The sequence below is a fragment of the Tenrec ecaudatus genome, chromosome 18 (genome assembly GCF_050624435.1).
Source record: "Tenrec ecaudatus isolate mTenEca1 chromosome 18, mTenEca1.hap1, whole genome shotgun sequence".
Classification (NCBI taxonomy): domain Eukaryota; kingdom Metazoa; phylum Chordata; class Mammalia; order Afrosoricida; family Tenrecidae; genus Tenrec; species Tenrec ecaudatus.
Window position 1 is genome coordinate 46,528,642 of NC_134547.1, and position 20,674 is coordinate 46,549,315.

Sequence of the window (20,674 nt, forward strand, 5' to 3'; positions counted from 1 at the left end):
AGGATACAGATCTGTGATCAGCACAGCCTCTTCTCGGCCATACCTGCAGGCAAGCTTCTCTCTGGCGCCCCTGCCTCTCGCAGCTGTCTGACCTGCTCAGACAAGTGTGGCCTCGCTGTCTGACCTGAACCCTCGCTGTCTGACCTGCTCAGACAAGTGTGGCCAAGCCCTTAGAGCACTGCCATTCAGATGCCCCAAGGCACCACACTTCCCCAGGAGGTGTGCTCAGCCTTGAGCTACTGAGCTCGGTCACTTCTGCCACTCCTGTGCTGCCACTTCCTTGCCACTGCTTACTGCTGTCACTCCCCACACCTAGTGTCCCAGCTTTCAGTCTCCTGTTCCAAGCAGGTTCAGTACAGAGATCTTGGGTCCAAAAGATGTGCTCCACTTGTGACTCTTCATTCCATAATGGTAGTGAGATTCTTTTTTGGCTTCTGAAATGACTCATTTTAACTTTAATGGGCTAGCAGAACTGACTAGGTTAGTGTCCTATACATCTTATTTGTCTGTCCCTATACCCACAAGAGTGTCTTGCATCTTATTTATAATATTAGCAAATGTATCTGATCCCCTGACTGAACCCCAGGTACCACACATTTGCTAGTTGATCCCATCATGGGGAACCACAAAGACCGTGGCTTGAAGGGTAAGATGAAGTCATTCACCGCACCCTTTACCCACGCTGGCTGACTTCATCCTCCCGGCAACTCTGTGCATTAGGTGAGGAGGCTGAGGCTCAGAGGAGTAAGAATGGACTAGATTTCAAGGGTCTGCACTGAAAATGACCCCACACGTCCTGTGACCAAAGCCCAAACTGTTAGGTGATACTATGTATTATTCTAGTCCCTAAAATATTAAAAAAATTTATTTCCATTTTATATACCCTTCTGCCACAATATGTATCCGTCAAAGAACAACCTAGTTCTGGATAGGTGGGGAAATGATTCAGTTCTGATGGTCATCTTTAGAATGTCACATCCCCAGCAGTGACACAGGGAAGTCAAATGTAGGCGCAAGCCTAATCTTAGGATGTGTACTGAATATTCACAAGCCTCAGGCTAGTGAAGAGGGAGCATTGTTACATACTCTGCGCAGCCTTTCTTTTTAGTGCTTCAGGGGGATGTGTTAGTTGCTCGTGGATTCGTTTTAACAATTGAGTTCACTCTCATCAGGTCTTCCAGCGGGAGGGCGAGAGTAGAGCTTAAGCTCTCCTTTGAGCAGGGAAGCCATGCATGTTGGAAGAAGTGTTTGCCAAACATTGCTGTGTAGCAAGAAGGTGATCTCTAGTTTTCCAGATCAGAACACTCATATGGCCAGAGGATTGTAGAGCTGGAGAGCCCGTCATACATACAACCACCATTTCTCTGTTTACACGGTGCTTCAACATGCATGCTTAGTTTTCCTTACAATACCCTGTGGAGTAAGTGAGGAAACAGCATCCCTACTTACGGATGAGACGCTCAAGTTATGTGCCAACCAGAAATGTGCCAACTGGTTTTCTCGAATTACTTTTCGTGACTGAAGTCAACTATTGTTATCATTATATTTAAGCTACAAAACAAAACTCTCCAGCCGCAGAGACAAGTATGTAGGCATCGGGAATTGAACCCAGGGTCCAGTCAGTCAGTGACACAGTAGAGAAATGCATTTCTTTGTCAAGAGAAGCGAGAGGTTCCGGTTGACAATGTTATTCTGTGGTTAGGTTACTCACTCCTAGCAACCCACGGACAACAGAATGGGACAGTCCCTAATCCTGAGCCCCCTGGTTCCTTCTGTTTGGGCCCATTGCTGCAGCCACTGTTATCAAGCCACCTCCTGAAGTGTCTTCCTCTTCTTCACTGCCTCTCTGCTTAACCAAACACGATGTCCTCTCCCAGGGGCTGGTCTCTCCTGACAACACCTCCAAAGACATAAGATGAAGCTTTGCCATTCTTGCTTCCAAGGAACCTTCTAGCTGCACTCCCTCAGAGGCAGATTTGGTTGTTCTTTTGGCAGTCCATGGTACTTGAACTATCCCTCACCATCTCCATAATGCAAATGCATCGTTTCTTCTTCGGTCTTCCTTATTCAGTGTCCAACTTTGACATGTGTATGAAGAGACTGAAAGTGCCACAAGTTGGGTCAGGCTCATCATAGTCCTCAAAGTAACACCTTGCTTTTTCCACACTTTAAAGAGGTCTTGTGCAGGAGGTTTACCTCACACAATTTGTTGTGGGATTCCCTTGCCTGCAGCTTCCTTGAACATTGATTGTGGATCTAAGCAAGATGAAGTCCTTGACAACAGCGATCTTTTCTCTCTTTAACATGATGTTACTTATTGGTCCAGTTATGAGGATTTTGGTCGTCTTTACATTGAGTTGTAACCCATATCGAAGGCTGCAATCTTTGATAATTCATCAGCAAGTGCTTCAAGTCCTTCAGTAAGCAAGGTTCTGTCATCTGCATAGCTCAGGTTTTTAATAAGCCTTCCTCCGATCCTGATGCCACGTTCTTCTCCATATAGTCCAGCTTCTCTGGTGATTCGCTCAGCGTTTAGATTGAACAAGAATGGTGAGAGAATACAGCCCTGTCACACACCTTTCCTGATTTTAAACCATGCCGTAGTCCCTTGTTTGGTTCCCATAACTGCTGCTTGATCCATGCACAGGTTCCCTATGAACATAAGTAAATATTCTGGAATTCCCATCCTTCTCAAAGCTATCTGTAGTTTGTTATGGACCACACAGTCAAATCCCTTTTGACAGTCAATAAAACACAAGCAAACATCTTTCTGCTATTCTCTGCTTTCAGCCAAGGTCCATGATGTCCCTTGTTCCAAGCTCTCTTCTGAATCGGGCCTGAATTTTCTGCCAATGTACTGCTGAAAACATTGATGGATGATCTTCAGTAAAATTTTACTTGTGTGTATCATCAATATTGTTCTATAATTTGTGCATTGTGGTGTGCCTCTTTCTTTGGAAGAGGTACAAATGCAGATCTCTCTTAGTTAGTTGGCCAAGTAGCTGTCTTCCAAATTCTTGACGAGTAGGTGATTGTAGTGCTTCATCAGCTTATGGAGACATTTCCATTGGTATTCCAACAACTTCTGGAGCCTTGTTTGTGGCTAATGTCTTCAGTGCATCTCGGACTTTGTCCTTTGATGTCTCTGGTTGTTTCTCGTCTGCAGCCTCTTGGATGGTGGACTATTGAGGAACTCTTTTTAGTGCAGTGGCTGTGTATTCTTTCTGTCTTCTTTTAATGCTTCCCGATCGCTCAATACTTTGCCCATAGTTTCAATATTGGAACTCGAGGCTGGACTCTTCTTGAGGCCTTTCCATTTCAGCTATGCTAAGCATGTCCTTTCATTGTAGCTGTCTAATTCTGTCTAGGTCTTTGCACATTTCATTATAATGTTTTATTTTGTCGCCTCGATCTGCCCTTTGGAGTCTTCTGTTCAGTTCTTCACTGCATCATTACTTCCAGTCCTGTTAGCGGATCTACCATGAATAGCAAGTCTCAGAGTCTCTTCTGACATTCACTTTGACCTTTCCTGTCTTTGTGATGACCCGCTGCTCTCTTCCTGTGTGGTGTTCTTGCTGTCCTCTCCCAGAGCATCAGGCCTTCTGTCGTTAGTGTTCAGTGTGTCAAATTGGTCCTTGAGATGTTTTGGTAATTGAAAAGGGATAGACTCAAGGTTCTATTTTGACTGTCGTGGACTTGTTTCCATGTTCTTCACCTTCAACATGACTTTGTATATGAGCAGTTGGTGGTCTGGTCCACAGTTGGCCCTTGGTCTCAAATCAGCTGCTGGTATTGAGCTTCTCCATCATCTCTTCCCATAGATGTCATCAATTTGATTTCTGTGTATTCTATCTGGAGAAGTCCATGTGTATAGTTACATTTCATGTTGTTGAAAAAGTATTTGTATTCAAGAAATCATTGGTCTTTTAAAATTCTGTCATGTGATCTCCAGCTTCATTTCTATCACCAAAGCTATACTTTCCAACTACTGTTTCTTTCACATTTTCTGCATTCCAATCTCTAATGATTGTCAATACATCCTGCTTGCATGTTTGATCCATCTCAGACTGAATACACCTTGGTAAAATTCTTCAATTTCTGCATCACTAGCTTTTTTTAGTTGGTGCATAAATTTGAATAATAGTGGTATCGCCTGGATTTCCTTGAAGGAGGATAGCTATGAACTTATCACAGAAATCATTGTCCTTTTTGATGACGAATGTGATGACATTCCTCATGATTCTGTCATTCCTGACACACATGGGAAACCATGTGGTTTTCTGATTCAGAATGACCAGTCCTGTCCATTTCCATTCACTGACACTTCGAATATCGATCTTCATGGGTTGCATGTCAGTTTTGACGACTTCTAATTTTCCTAGATTCGTACTTAATTGGCTCCAAACTCCTGTTACTAATGGATGCTTCCCGTTGTTTCTTCTCATTTTGAGTCGTGCCTCATCAGCAAATGAAGGTCCTCATGCCGCTAGTCCCACAGAGTCTACTCCAGCATCTGTCGACTCTACTTTGAGAACGCAGCTTTTCCTCGGTCATATTTTCAGTGCCTTCCGACCTGGAGGCTCATCTTCTGGCTCTGTCTCAGACCTTGTTCTGCTGGTTTATGAGCAATGTTCTGCTCTTTTCGTGAGGTTTTCTGTACCTGACCGTGTATTGATTCTATCTAGAAAGTGGTCCATGGCTAATCCTCAGCAGTGGATAGCGTATTCCTTCTTCAGAGTCTGTTCCCAGTCCGGAAGCTCTGCGGAGACCTGTTCACTTTAGGTAAATCTCCGGGTATTTGAAATGCCAGTGACATAACTTCCAGTACTGCAGTAACGCCCAAGCCCCTACAGACTGACAGACAGGTGGTTGGGTCGAAAAGGTAGCTATGTTTCCATCTACTGTTGCGTGTTGACTCTAGTAGGTCTACTGAACAACCACTACCTATTTTAAGCACCGAACATGGTCTGCCTTTCTTCTGCTTCTAGCGCTCTGAAAATCCCAGTCACAGACCATACCTATGAAGACTGCCGATTGATGATTTCAGCGGGTCAGCTAACATTGCCCATGGAAGCTGGGTTGGTGGAATTTACTAAAATTAGCCGGAAATTGAAGTAAGTATATTTTTCAAATTTCCAGGAGCCCTGCTGGCATAGTGGGTTGAGTTGGACGGCTATCACAAGGTTCACATTTCTAAACCCCCAGCTGCCCCACCCCAGGGAGAGGAGGCTTTTTACTCCTGCGCAGAGTTACAGTCTTGGAAGCCCACAGGGCCATTCCACCCTGCCCCTTAGGGGCGCTATAACTTGGAATCAACTCAATGGCAGTGAGTCGGATATTTTCAAATGACTATAGTTTCATAAAGATTCCCAAACCCCCAAAACAAACCTACTGCTGTCTGATCAGTTCTGGCTCATAGTAACCCTATAGAGAGGTTCCAAGGCTGTATACCCCTATAGGGTAGATCATGTAATTGTTCTCCTGTGGAGCACCTGTTGAGTTTGAACTGCTGCCCTCACAGTTTTTAACTCGACAGCTAACCTGCAGCGCCACCAGATGTTTCCCAGGGAAGCCAGGGTTTTGAATTTGTTTTCATCTAGTCCATCCAGTTTTGGTTTCTCAAGAGCCGGTAACTTGGAGGTGGTGTGTATTGGTGACAGGAAGAGATTAAGAGGTAGCAACTATACATCAGCATAGATTAGACACACACACACACACACACACTCACACACCTTTCCTACCTAGAGCACTGCCACCTTCTTATGAGAAAACCTGCTGTTGTTGAGTCATCTCAGACTCATGGTGCCCCACCTGTGTGTCAACACAACTGTGCTCCATAGGTTTTCAACGGCTGATCATGTTGGAAGTTGATCACCAGGCCTTTCTTCCAAGGCACCTCAAAACTGAAAACTCATCACCATTGAATCACTTCCAAATCCTAGTGACTCCATAGGCCAGGGAAGAACTGCCCCTGTGGGTTTCAGAGACCGTTATGCCTTCCAGGAGTAGAACACCTCATCTTGCTCCTGCAGAGTGGCCGAGGGTTCCAAACTGCCCACCTCACAGTTAGCAGCCCCACGGCTGACCACTATGCGGCCAGGGCTCCTCAGAGCCCCTGAGAATGCCCTCTCTGATAGGAAGGCGTCAGTGGTGTACGTGGACAGAGCTTGCAGGTGAAGTACGAACCTGCTGATGAGCAACAGTCCTGACTATCGCGGCATTTAAACACTGCCATTGTTGATGTGTGCCATCACGCCTGTCCCGGCCCACTCGGCCTGTGAGGCGGAGGAGACATGCCCGGCAGGTGTTGTTGGCTGTAATCTTTAGAGCAGCGCTTCACAACCTGCGGGTCGTGACCCCTTTGGGAGGGTCGATAGACCTTTTCACAGGGGTCGCCTGATTCATCACAGTAGCAAAATGACAGTGATGGAGTAGCAATGAAAATAATTTTATGGTTTGGGGGAGTCATCACACATGAAGACCTGTATGAAAGGGTTGCAGCATGAGGAAGGGTGAGAACCCCTGCTGTAGAGATTTGCAGATCTTCTCTATGGAGCCTCTGGGTAGATTTGAACAGCCAACCTTCCAGTTAGCAGCTGAGCACTCACTCATTGCCCCATCAGCTCCTTCGAAACGCCCTCAGTCTACCCCTTTTCCTTTGCGTACCTAACTAATAAAAAGAAAGAAACCAAGGCAGAAACACTCTTTTGGGTTTTTAATATCTTATTTAAACGTTAGAGAACATTGCCTTGAGCTGTCAGGTAGGAACGCCCCCTCTTATGTCAATATTCAGCAATAAAACATTATACCTCGATAACTGATATATAGATAGATAGATAGATAGATAGATAGATAGATAGATAGATAGATAGATAGATAGATATAGAGAGAGTCCCTGAACTTGGACACGGAAGAAGCTGTAAAAACAGTATGGCGGCCAAATCTCTGGCTCCTCTGTGGCCATGAGGCAGAGGTCAGACATGCCGCCACCCTCTGCCCTTTACTTATTCTGACCCCAACCGTTTTCCCGTGGCCCTCTTCCATGCCGGCCTGGACAATTCATTGCAAACTCACAGACAACCCTCACCAATAGGGGATTTGTTTCAGGGAAGTTAACAGATTACCACAGCCAACAGTAAGCCACTGGTCCCCATCCACGTCTCTCCTCAGCCGGCAGCAGAGACAGCTGGGCTCTGTCAGGCTTCGCTCACAGAGGCTCCGTGTTCACCCCTGCAGGCTCTGTGTTCCTGGATCCCAAATCTTGGAGCCTGCAGTCTCCGCCCTCTGGGCCCAGCAATCTCTGAGGCTGTTGGGCTGCCTACAAGGGTGAGGCCGCTGGAAGCCTGGCCACACCACAGCCCCCCCAAAGCAAAAGCACAGTTCAGCTCCCTTTGGATATCATGACACTGGCATGCATCTCTTCCAAGTGCCATCTCCTATGAGTGGCTGCAAGAATGGACTCAGTCACAGGAGCAATGGGAAGGACGACACAGGCCAAGCCGTGTCACCTGCCGTTGTGCAGTGTCCCCAGTGACGGAACTGACTTGCCAGCCCTGACAGCAGCATGTCTCTTTCCTCTCTTTGCTCGCATTCCACCTCACAGTAGTTTTGAGCTGATGGGCTTCCTGCTGCACAGGAGCTGGGAGCCCAGCACAGTGAGCCACTGGCTCATTGCTGCCTGTGGGTCCTCCCTGATTCCCGTCCCAGGCCGCAGCTGGACACTGCTGCCTGCCAGACAGTGGGTGCAGAAGGTACAGCAGAGCCCAGCTTCCCACAGACCCCCCTGGAAACTCTCCTTCGGAGAGGAAGGGGACAATCCCCAGATGCCGCCTCCATGCCCATCACCCTCATTAGTGCCCAAAAGAGTTGTATAGTAGATTATTATTATTATTACTATTCTTTCCAAATATGAAATGTTAGAAATTGAGATAGTTGAGAGGGGAGGAGTAGGTTAAATATTAAAATTTGCATTTTCACTTCCTTTTCATGAATCACTTAGTATTTGAATCACAACTACCTTGCTGTTTTTGGATATGTATTTTTCCCTTCAGCTATTCAGTATGATAAGTCAAAAAAATTAAGTACATATTAAATATGTAGTTTTAAATGCTGTTTTATTTTCCTTTCAAAAATAACGCCAACCATTTTCCCCTTTGCTAAATGGATGAAGCAGTGGCCTTAAGCTGTGCCCGTGGGTCGCGGAGGACTAAGCCCTAAGTGTGTGTCTGCACTGCTCTGTTGGTTTAGATTGGACTGGAACGGCATTCGGAAGCAGTTGGATGAATATGCAGCTATCGCCAGTGCCTCAAAAGGAGGAAGAATTGGAATAGAGGAATTTGCAGAGTATCTAAAGTTGCCGGTTTCCGATGTCTTGAAACAACTTTTCGCCCTCTTCGACAGGGTATGTGCACATGTTATCTGAAGCATGTAAGTGATTTCTGTCTGCAGAGCATAAGCCAGTATGTCAGCTGTCACAAGAAGGCTGGACCATGGTTTAACTGTAATAATAATGTATGTGTGGGTTACTTGGGTGGAGTCGGATCTATTATCTTGTTCTTTTTGTTTGAGTTTTGTTCCTTGGCCTTCTGTAGCATTTCAAAAAACATTTTAGAATATTCTATTTTATCTGTTGCCTTTTCTCTTTGAATGATTTTTAAGTGGTGGGTTTCGGGGACGCAGTAACTACAACTCACTTTGGAACTCTCTGCTGGGTTCTTTTCTACAAGTTCAAGTCAAACCTTAAAGCCTTGCTGTCCAACGGGACCCTTTGGCTACACTGGGTTGTGCTTCACGTTTCCTGTGTTTTCCATCTTGTCCATTCCTAGTTACGTTCCAGATGTACGTCAGACATCCTCTCCCTTTGGCCACTCGGATTTCCTGGGGCATGTATTGTAATGTCCGTCTTCGGGTGACAAGTTCTCTTAGCTTTCCATCATCTGAGCATGCCATCATTTCACTTTCACTTCTGAAGACAATCGGAGTGGTACCCCAGATTCCTTTCTTTCAGCACATCGTCAGGCCCCACGGTCTCACCACCCGACGGGTTGCCCTCGTCGCTCCTCTTGGTGTGCTCTCGTGTCAACAGGAGGTGGCTTTTTCCCTTCAGAGCCTTTGGGAGGGATGGTACCCTTGTCCCGTGTTGTTCTCTATTGACCCCCAGAAATAAAGGTAGTTTGACAAAGAAATTACAGGTTGGTGACAGAAACCAGGACAAGTGTCTTTGTCTGAGGCTCCTAATGACTGATTCTGGGCTCTCATATGTGAGCTTTTATTTAGCACGAGACTGTTAAGCATCAGTCTTCTAGCTGTAGTGCCCCCATCTCTCTTCCCGGGGTTTGCTTGCTGCATATAAATCATCTCCCCTTATCCATGAACTCAGAAGGCATCATCGGAGCAGTATCACCATGCAGGGTAAAGATTTCCAAATAGCTATCATTTATGGATTTCAAAATGACTGCGTGCATAAGAAATGTGTTTCCCGTCGCACAATTACTACACAACTACCTCGGAGCGATCAGTTACAGGATCTGCGGTGTGTCCACGAGTCTCACTAATCCCAGTCCAGATGCGCTGTGTGCAGTGACCTGGTTTCCCTGTCCCCTGACTCTTTCACCTTTGCCGAGGAAATGTGGATGCGGCGGTCTCACACAGATGTTGTGAAAAGGCACTCAATGTCACTGCTGGTGACGTTCTCTGTTTTATGAGCCAATCTGTTATTTAGGTACAAGGTGGCCTCAGGAATAATTGCAGGTTCAAGGTGTCAGGAGTATCTCGGGACAAGGTCTTGGCGAATTCTCTAGGCTCCGCTGGCCCAGGAAGACTGGGGTTTTTAACAACTTAAGTTCTGTTCCTCAGGGTCTTTCAGTGTCGGCCCTGGTCAGAATCATCATTCGTGGGAGCCAGGTGCCATGTGGTCTCAGGGTTCATGTATAGGCTGGTTAGCTTCTTTTCTGAGCCTTTGGTTTTCTTGTTTCTCTTCGCCCCAGCCAAGAAGAGACTCCACTGGCGGTGTCTGCGATGTGCCATGAAGACTCGAGGCAGGGAGAAGTAAATTATTGGGCGCAAATGTGCAAGGGAGAAAAGTAGAGTCTTTCTGTGAGTTTAATCTGGCATCTTGCACTATGACGTTGGAAGCCATGCAAGTAACGTGAGCGCGGGCCTCTATAAACATGACTCTAGACAGGAAGGAATATGGCGGGGACACATAAACAAGGAGGGCAGGGGAGGAAATGGGAGGGGACCTGAATGGGACTGGAGGGGAATGTTTACAGCACAACTCAGCACGCTCACTGGATTCTTCTTCAAAATAGGAAGCGACAGCCTAGAGGTTGTCCTTCCCTTCAGGTGTCAGGCAGTCCCAGAGGGCAAGGTGTCACAAGGTGGTTAGGACATCAGCACTGCCTTTTATTGACAAAGGACAATTGTCAGCGACCCTATGGTTTCCAAACACAGGCCAGCTTGGGAGAAATTTGGGAGTGGAGAAGGAACATAAGGCACGGTTTAAAGGAGCCTCCCAGAAGGACTTGCCACAGTGTCCTAACCCGGTCCAGGTTTCAGTCCCTCTGTCTCCTGATAAGGGCAATTGGATGCCTGAGCCAGGGCTGCCTGAACCCCACGCTTAGCCAGTCTCATGCTCAGACAGTTGAGAGACTGGGGAGACGGTAGCCAGTGTGGTGGTAGGACTTTTCCCATGGATTGCTTCCATCCGCTCACACCAAGTCTCGATGCCCTGCCCTTCTGTGCCTGGCGTGGCTGAGCTTTAAAGGTAGGCTGTAAGCTGACCCTCCAAGCGATTTTGTTTTTGAACTTCAACATGCTGACCGACGGCGGATAGTAATCTGAAAACCGAATGACTAATGTAGCTCACCTCTCTCTCTCTAGCTGTGTTATCTCTTTCTGCTGCTCCCCGCAGCCCCCCCCACCCCCCCTGCCCTCGACTGTACTGGAAACACACCTGCGTGCCCGGCCTGTGCAGACTTGCCTGGTCTTGAGGAGCCGGATGGTAGCACGTGCATACCCAGTCCCAGGCTGGGCCTGCTTTCTTTTGTGTCTCTTTAAGTTGTGCGACGGGGGAAGTGATGATGTTCCGTCAGTTTGTTTCTCTCTGAGTAAGTTATCTCCCTGAACTCAGTGCCTACTGGGGGTGGGGAGGAAGGGTGGGGAGCGTACGGGTGGGGGTGTTCCTGTTGCTCTTTTAATGGCTATAAATTCTTGAGGGGCAGACTGTCCCTGGGAGCCACTCCTTGGCCCTTCTGCACTTTCTCCTCCACTCCCCTCCCCTTCCCAAAGTGAACGGCTAACCCTGGGAGATGTAAGGAGCCACAGTCTCGGAAACCCACTGGGGCAGGTTGGTCTGGATTTTGGTGTAATGTGCTTGGAGTTGGTACTTGGGGGTCAGGAGGGGCCGACTCTCCACTATTCCCTTACTCTCAAAAGCGCTTGTCTTACCTACAAAAACATCCCCTCGATTTGTCATTTTTTTAAAAATTGTCGTTCATGCAGCTCCTGACATGTTCTTCCAGCTCCTAGGGTTGGCACCTTGAAGGCTCTACCAAAATGTGGCCTTGACCCAAAGCAGGCTGAAGGCACCTGCTGGATGAAGTCCTTTCAGAGGGTCCCTAGGCGTTGACCTTAACTCGAGGGCAGTGGGCTTGACTTTAGTGCGATCTCAATCTTCAGCGTCATTTAACTCTCTAAGTTTTTGTGACTGTACACTGCCCTCCACATCTGTCCAGGGGCGTTAGAACTGAGCAGAGGCCATCGCTCTGCAATGACTTCTCAACGTTCCTTATAGACCTCCTTTTAATCAGCATATGTGCCGGGATTTAAAACCCCTCAACAGAATTAAGAAACAACACAAGCTAACTCAGCACGAATTCCCACGCGGTCATTTCTGTTGAATGACAATGTCATGCAAAGTCCACAAGGCCTCGTACCTTTGTTCATTTCATCCTCCTTGACCACTGCGCCATTGGGCAAAGGCCTCAAATAGTCCAGTGAAGGCGTGACCTTGACTGCTAGCTGGACAAGTGGGGCATCCACCATCACCATCGCTGAAGAGATACAGGGATCTCTAGCCATATCCTGGTCCCTATCCACAGTCTGACCCAGCCCGGGGGCACTTGAGGTCCTACGTCATTAGCTCTACATCTCCTGACAGCTTCAGGTTATCATTCCCCGCCACCACACACAAGAATGACCACAGGAGTTGGCCCAAGAAGACTTCAAAAAGATCAGGGGAAATTTCATTATCTTTTCATTCCATGTTTTCCTTTTTTAAAAAAATCATTTTATTGGGGGCTCATACAACTCTTATCACAATCCACACATACATCAATTGTGTAAAGCACATTTGTTCATTCATTGCCCTCATCATTCTCAAAACATTTGCTCTCCACTTAAGCCCCTGGCATCAAGTTCTCATCTTTCCCTTCCCTCCCCGCTCCCCCACTCCCTCATGAACCCTTGATAATTTATAAATTATTATTTTGTCATATCTTGCCCTGTCTGACGTCTCCCTTCACCCATTTTTCTGTTGTGTGTCCCCCAGGGAGGAGGTCACATGTAGATCCTTGTAATCTGTTCCCCCTTTCCAACCCACCCTCCCTCGACCCTCCCAGTATCGCCACTCACACCACTGGTCCTGAAGGGATCATCTGTCCTGGATTCCCTGTGTTTCCAGTTCCTCTCTGTACCAGCGTACATCCTTTGGTCTAGACAGACTTTTTCACGAACTTAAAAAAGCCTGCTTGCATAATCGCTGGTAGCAAAGCTGAATTTCAGGGGTTAGCAAACACCTACTTTGGACATATTACAGGAGCGACCAGTCCCTGGAGAAGGCCAACATGGGCAGTGAAGTGGAGGGGCAGTGACAAAGAGGAAGGCCCTTGATGAGCTGGATGGGCCCCGTGGTGGATTGGCAGCAGTGCACTCCAACCTAAGAATGAGGGTGAGGATGGCGAAGGACCGGGCACAGTTCCGCTCCGTTGTGCGTAGGGTCGCTGTGAGTCAGAACTGACTCCATGTCCCTGGACAACCACCAAGAAGCCCCTCCATTTACTCCCTGGTGGCAGAACTGGATTTCAGGGATCTGCACACCTTTTCTGGAGAGGCTCTTGTTGTTGGGTGCCGATGAGTTGGTTTCAATGCATAGCAACCCCACGTGACCAGACAGCGGCCCAGTAGGGTTTTCTGTTTCCTCGGCTGGAATCTTCCCAGGAGCAGAGCGCCAGGCCTTGCCTCCGCGGAGCCTTCAGGTGAGCTCAGATGGCCGGTCTTTCAGCTAACCGCTCAGTGCTGCTTGTCATCACTGCCCACCATCAAGTCGATTCCAACTCCCGGGGAGCCTATAGGCAGAGCAGAAGTGCCACACAGGGTCTCCTGGACTGTCCTCTCTACAGGAGCACAGGGGCAGGTCTTTTCTTCCTCAGAGCTACCAGTGGATTTGAACCACCAATGTTTGGGTGGTGGCCATTGCGGCACAAGGTCTCATTAAATCTTTTTGGTTTTGTGCGCCATACGGTCCCTGCGGCAACCATTCCTCCCCACTGTCGTAGAATGACAGCAGCGGCGGACAGTCTATAAAGGAATGGCCATGGGTGAGTTCCCATACAACTTCCTGTCCAAAAGAGGTACCTGCCTAGGTGGAACTCAGAGTGCAGTGTGCTGGCCCCGGCCACAGTTCCCAAGTTCATACCATAGTAGTAGGTAACAGGATTATAGGATGGCAGCCAGTACTCATGCTGACCACATACACACACACACACACACACACACACACACACACACACACTCACAGTTCTAGCTAGTGGTGTATCCGTCCTCATCAGCAATGGGATAGAAAGTGCGGCGGACACTGATTGCTCAGTCCTCAGGTGTACTCTGGTCCACCCTTTTTGACCAGTCCCATGGTTGCGCATCATAGGTCTCCTCCATGTAGCAGATCAATAGCTACTCCACTTCTTGGTACAAAGTCTGAAAGCAGTGTGGCTGTCCCCACTTCCCCCACTAGTACTCACTTCTCTGTCACCACCATGTCCATTCTTTAAATGGTGGAGACATGAGACCTCTGTGGGTACTTTAGCACTTTGGCGGCCCAGCCTTTTGGGTGATTGTAAAGTTCTCCAGGGCTTTAAGGTCTAAGGAGTCCTTCCTGCCTGCTCTGTTCTTGGTATCCGTTCACATCTTAGATCTTGAGTGCCAATGACAAGGAACCTTGGCTGCCCGTTCCTGTTAGATGCGGCAGAGAACTGTCCCGTGTGGCCCTCTGCTCCTGCTGAGAGGGCGGACAGAGTGGTGGAGGGCTTAAGGAGTTAGAAATAGACAAGGAGGTCTTCGGTCCTCGAAATCCCCACTTCAGGTTTTATGTGCAATAAAGTATCTCATGACTCATCTGAAGAGAACTCGCCTTCACTCCAGTCCCAGTTCATCTGGATTTGACATATGAAATTACAAAAATGGCATGGGCATGGCGCCTGATGGCTCTCCTTTCTCCAGGAGGGAGGAGGAGACTCACAGGAGAAACACTGTCATCAGCAGCCCAGGGCCCCTTCCTGTGACTTGTCTCCACCCTACAACCTTCTTACCAATGTTGACTCTCTCGCCTTCTCTGCTGAGTTTGAGCATCTGTGTGAGGACCACATAGAACTCGTGGACAGTATTAGGATTGTGGTGCTCATGGGGGAAGTTGGCAGGTTAAGATTCAGGCTCAGAAATATTCTGGATACACTTCTTTCGTCAAGACAGCTCCTTTTCAGCCGTACTCTCAGGCATGCCCCTTACCCATGTAGAACCTTGGCTCCTGCTCTGCTTGGGCAATGCTATAAAACTCTCTTAGCTCTGCTGATGCATATCCAAAAGACAGTCCTCTCTGCTGTGAGTTCCGAGTCTGTAAACCCAGCTACCCACCATTAAGTGCCTAAAGGCAATCCACTCCACCTGGAAGCCTGAAGACTCTCAACTGTCCCACTACAAAGGCTGAGATGTCCACTGCTCTGTCTTATGTCCTGGATGTACTGCTTCTGCCACCGCCACCGCCATGTCTCTGCTGCTGCTCTGGCGTCACCGCTCCCTTCTCCTGGGTGGAAGAAGTTTAGTGCCCAGATCTCAGGGTCCAAACGCCACGCTCCACTCCTGCCTCCTCTTTCTTGATGGTAGTGAGTCCCCTTTCTGCTTCTGAGATGACGCCTTTTACACCTAGCAGGATGACAAAATTGATCGATCCCCACATTAGAGTTCCCTCTGCCTATTTGCATGATCCCACCCCCACAAAGGTACTATTTATATTATTAACAAGCTATCCAATCCCATAGGTGAGCTATTGGCAATTCACATTTGCTTAGTATTACACACTTATTTCATGAGAGTCACAAAGATCATCGCTAGAAGGGCCACATCAAGCATTCTCTGCACTGTAGAAATCGACGTTTCCTGTAGTTGGTAGAAACAGCCCCTGGCTTTCTGGATTGGGCAGATGAACTTTAGTGCTCTACTGTACAATTTGCCCCAACAGTTTGAAGGCTCTATATTTCTGACCATTTCCCCCTTCAGTTCTCAGATTGACTTTGTTCATCATCATAATATGAAAGACATGGGGAAATGGAATTGAAAGACAGTGGAGTTTTTTCATGAACTTTTTGAAGGTCCTGCCTATTTTCTCTTGGTGCATGTTGTTACACTGGCAATGCCTATTTAAACCTGAGGATTATGGACTTTTTGTTGAGCATTTCATCGTCAGATGAGAGATCCACACGGGAAGCCGAAAGGAAAAGCTTAGCAGTCCTCCTCGAGCAGATGAGTGCTCACTGTTCCTCCAGGAGTCAAGGAAGTACAGAGCGGGGCTTCGTGAAAACACAAGATGTGACCAGCGCAGTTGTCTCTGACGATAGAGTGACAGGCCAGGAGTATAGGGAAAAGGAGCAGATAGTATCTGTGTGGGCTTTAGGAAGGCTTTTGGTTTCACCCAGCATGACATTCTCACCAATTAATGGGGAAGGTCTGGCCCAGATCACACTGCAGTTATATGAAGGCCCGGCTTGACCAGAAGGGTTTCACTCCAAGTGGGAGTGGTCAGTTCTCATATCACCTGAGACCAGGTTCAGTATCTCTTCTTGGAATTTGCAGTGCACAAAATAGGCCCCAGTCAAGACTACCTTGGAAAACAAGCTATCAGGAATAGTTTTGAAAGTATCAAACTACAGCTAGAGATAATCAAGCATCCTTTGAAGGTCATAGGACCAGACTGAAGGTAAAGGAAGGTTAAATTCCTATTATGGTAGGCAGGGTTCTCTAGAGAAACAAAACTAGAACACATGATTGTATAGAAATATAACAGAATATATTTTTGAGAGGGTAGGAATATAACAGCTAATTAGTCCACACAGCTGTACGGAGGGCTCAGTTTAGCTCACTTTCATGGAACAGTTACTCTACAAGCAAGCAGACAGTAGAGTCTTCCCTCAGGCAAGACAGGCAGAGTCTGCCTATTGGCAGCAGACAGCAGGGTGGGTCAGCAACAGTCAGTAGCGTGGGAGCTTAGCAAAGCAGACTCTGATGCAATCTCAAGCTCAAGCAATACGTGGGGACAGGATCCACCAGCCTCAAGCTCAAACGATGTACGCACCAGCAGCATGGCAAAGCAGGTCTTGAAGGCACCTCAAGATCTAGCGACAGGACCCATGGGTTGGCTTGGCTCACAGGTAGTGTAGCACACAGGTCGAGGCAGAGAACTAGCTAAATCAGCAGTACTCCGGTCTGGTCACCAGGGAGCAAGAGAGATATGGGACACCTATTCTCTTCATTTATCTTGCTTTCCCTCAAATCAGGCTGTGACTTGATCACACTCAGCCCACATGTTCCTACTACTCTAGTTGGCACAATAAACCTAACCATCACACCTACCTACCCTAAAAAGGCATCAGAGGGACACCAAGGGCCATCCGAGAAGGATGCTGCTGTCATACATGCAGAATCTTAGAGCTGAGGGGACTTTTGGTGTTCAGTGCCCATCCTCTTCATTTTGCAGAAAGCTTTTGGCCCAAGAGAGGAAGCGCCATGCCCAAGGCAACGCAGGGACCGGAACACTTCCTTCACTGCTCTATTTCACAACAAGCGATGGGCGCTGACTTAAAAAACAAACAAAACAAAACTGAAAACAACCTTCACATTGCGCCTCTTTCTCGTGTTAGACAGTCCACCCATTTCAATCATACAATTGTAGTAAATTTACCAAGTTGGACAGCTATCCCTATAAATCAGTTAGAACATTTCCATCACCCCTTGGAGCCCCCCGTCCATTAAATGTTCACCCTGTCTGCACCCTCAAGCCCTAGGAAAACACTAATCTACTTTCTGTCGCTCTCTAGACCCGACTTTTTTGGTATTTCACAATAGATTGATACCATGAATGGTCTCTTGTGTCCACCTTCTTTCCCTTAGCATCATGTCTTTGAGGCTCATCCCACACTTAGCATACATCAGTCGATTGCTCTTGTTTCTTGCTGAATAAGTAGTCCATTGTGTGGCTATACCACACTTTGTCTCTTCAGTCACCAGTTGGTAGACATTGTTTCCAATTATGGATCTTATAAATAATGCTGCTAGAATACTCCCATGTCACCATTAGCGTATTAAGTTCAACAACACTTATTCTCAAATGGTCATGAAATTAGCCATCAGATTCGGCCTCTTTCCCTGCCTGATTTCTGCAGCTCTGGACGGTACAGTTCCCTGAGACAGCATTCACAGTGGCTATGAATGTTCCCATCAATAGCCTTAGGGGATTAAATGGCCCAGAGAGGAAAGGCCTGTTAATCTAATAGCAGTCTTTTATTCTTTGATGGCTTATGAGAAACTATTAGCCACATGCCCTCCATCTTCACAGAAAATAAATAAGAGGAATTGGATTTAAACTTCAGCAAAAGACACTTCAGATAGACATAAGGAGACTCATCGGATGACTCATTTGTATGACATAACTATCAAGTTAATTTGTAATATTATTAAAACAAAAGCCAGGTAATTTCCTCTGAGAGAAGTCGATGTGAATGGATGTTTTTCCGAGGCCAGATGGCCCCTTGGGATCTCCTAAAAAGAAGAGTCCTTTTGCAAGACTTTTTGGAGTGGTTGCGAAAATCCTGGGCCATTTGTGTTCACAAGGGCCACTTCCTTGTCTGCGTCAAAAACAGAGCCAGTCATTGGTGAATTTAACCCAAACCCCCAGCTAAGGCAGGAAGCGACAGGACATGGCTCCCATGTCCTAACCAGAGCAGAACCTCACGCCACTTCTGTTCTCCCGAGGAGCAGCTAGGATAATCAGTCCTTGGCTCTAGATAGAATGTCGAGGTTACCTCGAATCCCCTTTTGAGTTCACAGTTGAGCCTCCACTGGTCCCCACAGCTACCTGTGTGATGGCCTCTGTCACCTGGCAGGTCCAGTCCTATCCCACCCTATTGTCCATCCTCCCAGGAGTAGTCACAGTGGGCTTCACATGCCTTAGTGCCTCTGTGGTTTCACCAGACAAGGAGGCTTTCTGGAAACCCCATTGTATTGCTTCTCTGATCCCTTGTCTCTTTGGAGAACTCAGACACAGCCTGTCAAGGTTCTCCTTCCCTGAGCCTCAGCAGAATTCCTGGCTGTCGATTTTGAGCACCATTTAAAAAAAACAATACAACACGCCCCCACACACACACCCCCAGTTATTCTCAAGTCAGTACTGGCTCACAGAGGAGAGCTGCCCTGCATTGTGTATCCTCAATAAGCTTTACAGAAGCAGATTCCACATCGAAGTCTTCTGTGGAACTTTTGGGTAGGTTTGAACCACCAACCTTCTTGCAAACCACCACCCAGGGGTCTTTGGGCACCATACTGAGTAGGTAAGACAATACAAAGTATAGCTGTGTGATATTGGATAAATATCTTGATTTCTCTTATACTTTCCTTCTTCAGAATACTTTGGTTTCTTTCAGAGGACTCTGATGAAACCCCAGTCCTAAACTGTACTCTATAAAAACGTCATGGAGTAGAAATAGGAACATAGCAATTCAGATGACTGGGGCTCATCTTTATCCTTTAGAACAGCAATCCTGTTGAATTCATTTTTGTCTTCTAACTATTAAGCCCAAGTCCTGATAATAATAAATTTGATTCAATCATTGTAAAATTGAAAGAGAAATTTTGCAGATAGAAAATGAACCCCCAAATGCTACCTGATAACGCGAATCAGTCATTACATCCTGGTCACTTTTCCTTGAGTTCACCAGTAGAATTTCCAGAGGCCTCTGGAGGACCTGTATGAGAACTCTTTCTAGTATTGAGGCTGTGAGGTGCCATTGAGTCAATTCTGACTCAGAGTGACCCTACGTATGACTGAACGTAAGATTGCCCCATTCTGTGCCATCCTCCCAAAAGTAGGGTATGTTTGAGCCCACATTTCTAGCCACTCTGTCAGTCCATCTCACGGAGGGCTTTCTTCTTTTTCACTTACCCTGTATTATACCAAGTATAATGCCCTCCCTGAAAATGTGGACCAAGCCAGTGTGATGAAGACTGACCACGCTCACTTCTACAGAGTATTCGGGATACACTTCCCCTGAGGCAGATTGGTCCACTCTTCACCAATTCTGTAGTTCAAGTACATCACGGATTTGCTCTTCCTCTCTTTTTGTCCAATTTCTGAATGCGCATGAGGTGATTTAAACTATCAAGACATGCGTCAGACTCATCTTAGTCATCCAAGTGACTTCTTGGCTTTGTTGTTGCTGTTGTTAGATTTGAGAGAGATCTTTGGAGGCAGATCTGCCCAACGAAACCACCTTGTTTGACTTCTTGACTGCTGTTTCCGTAGGTGGCGGCTGTGGCACTAAGTTCAGTGAAATCCTCGACAATGTCTGTTCTCCTTGTTCATCAGGGGGTTGCTTCTCCATCCAGTTTGTGTAGGGGTGTTTGTTTTCTTTATGTTGAGGTGTAATCCATAGTGAAGGTTGTAGTCTGAGCTTCATCAATAAACACTTTAAGGGAAGACTTGGACTCTGGTCCAATCGAGGGTCAAGGGTTGTTGGTTGTCCTCAAGTTGATCCCAATGCATGATGACCTTGGGTGTGCAGAGTAGAAGTGCCCGTGGGACCTTTTGAAATCAGAGTGCCAGGTTTGCCTTTCAGGGCGCTTCTGGATCAATTCAAACCGCCAGCTGGCAGGTAGTTGTCACCCACTTATGTCACCTAGCTGCATAAATATTACTAAGGGTATTGTTTCTCAAAGTACCAACTGGGATCCACCGAATCCATTCTGAAGGTGCTTATTAAAAATATAGAATCAGAACTCACAAATACAGTGCAGGGCATGCAAGCCAGGCATGCCAGAGTACACGCTGTAAGATCCCTTTCATTTGCTGGACCAAACAGGCTGAAGGAGCCTGGGTGAACTCTCAGGAGGGCAGGTCCCCTTGGGGAACCAAAGTGACTTTGAAGGAGAGCAGGAGGAGTTTCATGGGTCCTGTTTCCTGTTTCTTGAGCATGACCTGGGTGCGTATAGTTGTTAAAATTCTTTGAGCTGTACACTTACAACTGATAGTGCTTTCTATTTTGGGTATGAATGTTACACTGCATGAAGATTCCCACAGTATAGAGCCATGGGTCCCACAACAGATGGAGTGAGTCAGAATGTCTGTGTTTTAATA

General features: G+C 47.1%; 1 protein-coding gene across 3 annotated transcripts in view; it reads left to right on the forward strand.

Annotated features, from left to right (window-relative positions):
- The window catches only part of LPCAT2 (lysophosphatidylcholine acyltransferase 2), a 92,126-nt gene that overhangs the window by 47,527 nt on the left and 23,925 nt on the right, over window positions 1-20,674 (forward strand). For all 3 annotated transcript variants that reach the window (XM_075537979.1, XM_075537981.1, XM_075537980.1), the window contains 2 exons: window positions 4,989-5,114; window positions 8,248-8,401. In XM_075537979.1, the coding sequence (XP_075394094.1) occupies window positions 4,989-5,114; window positions 8,248-8,401 (280 nt within the window). The remainder of the gene's footprint in view (window positions 1-4,988; window positions 5,115-8,247; window positions 8,402-20,674) is intronic.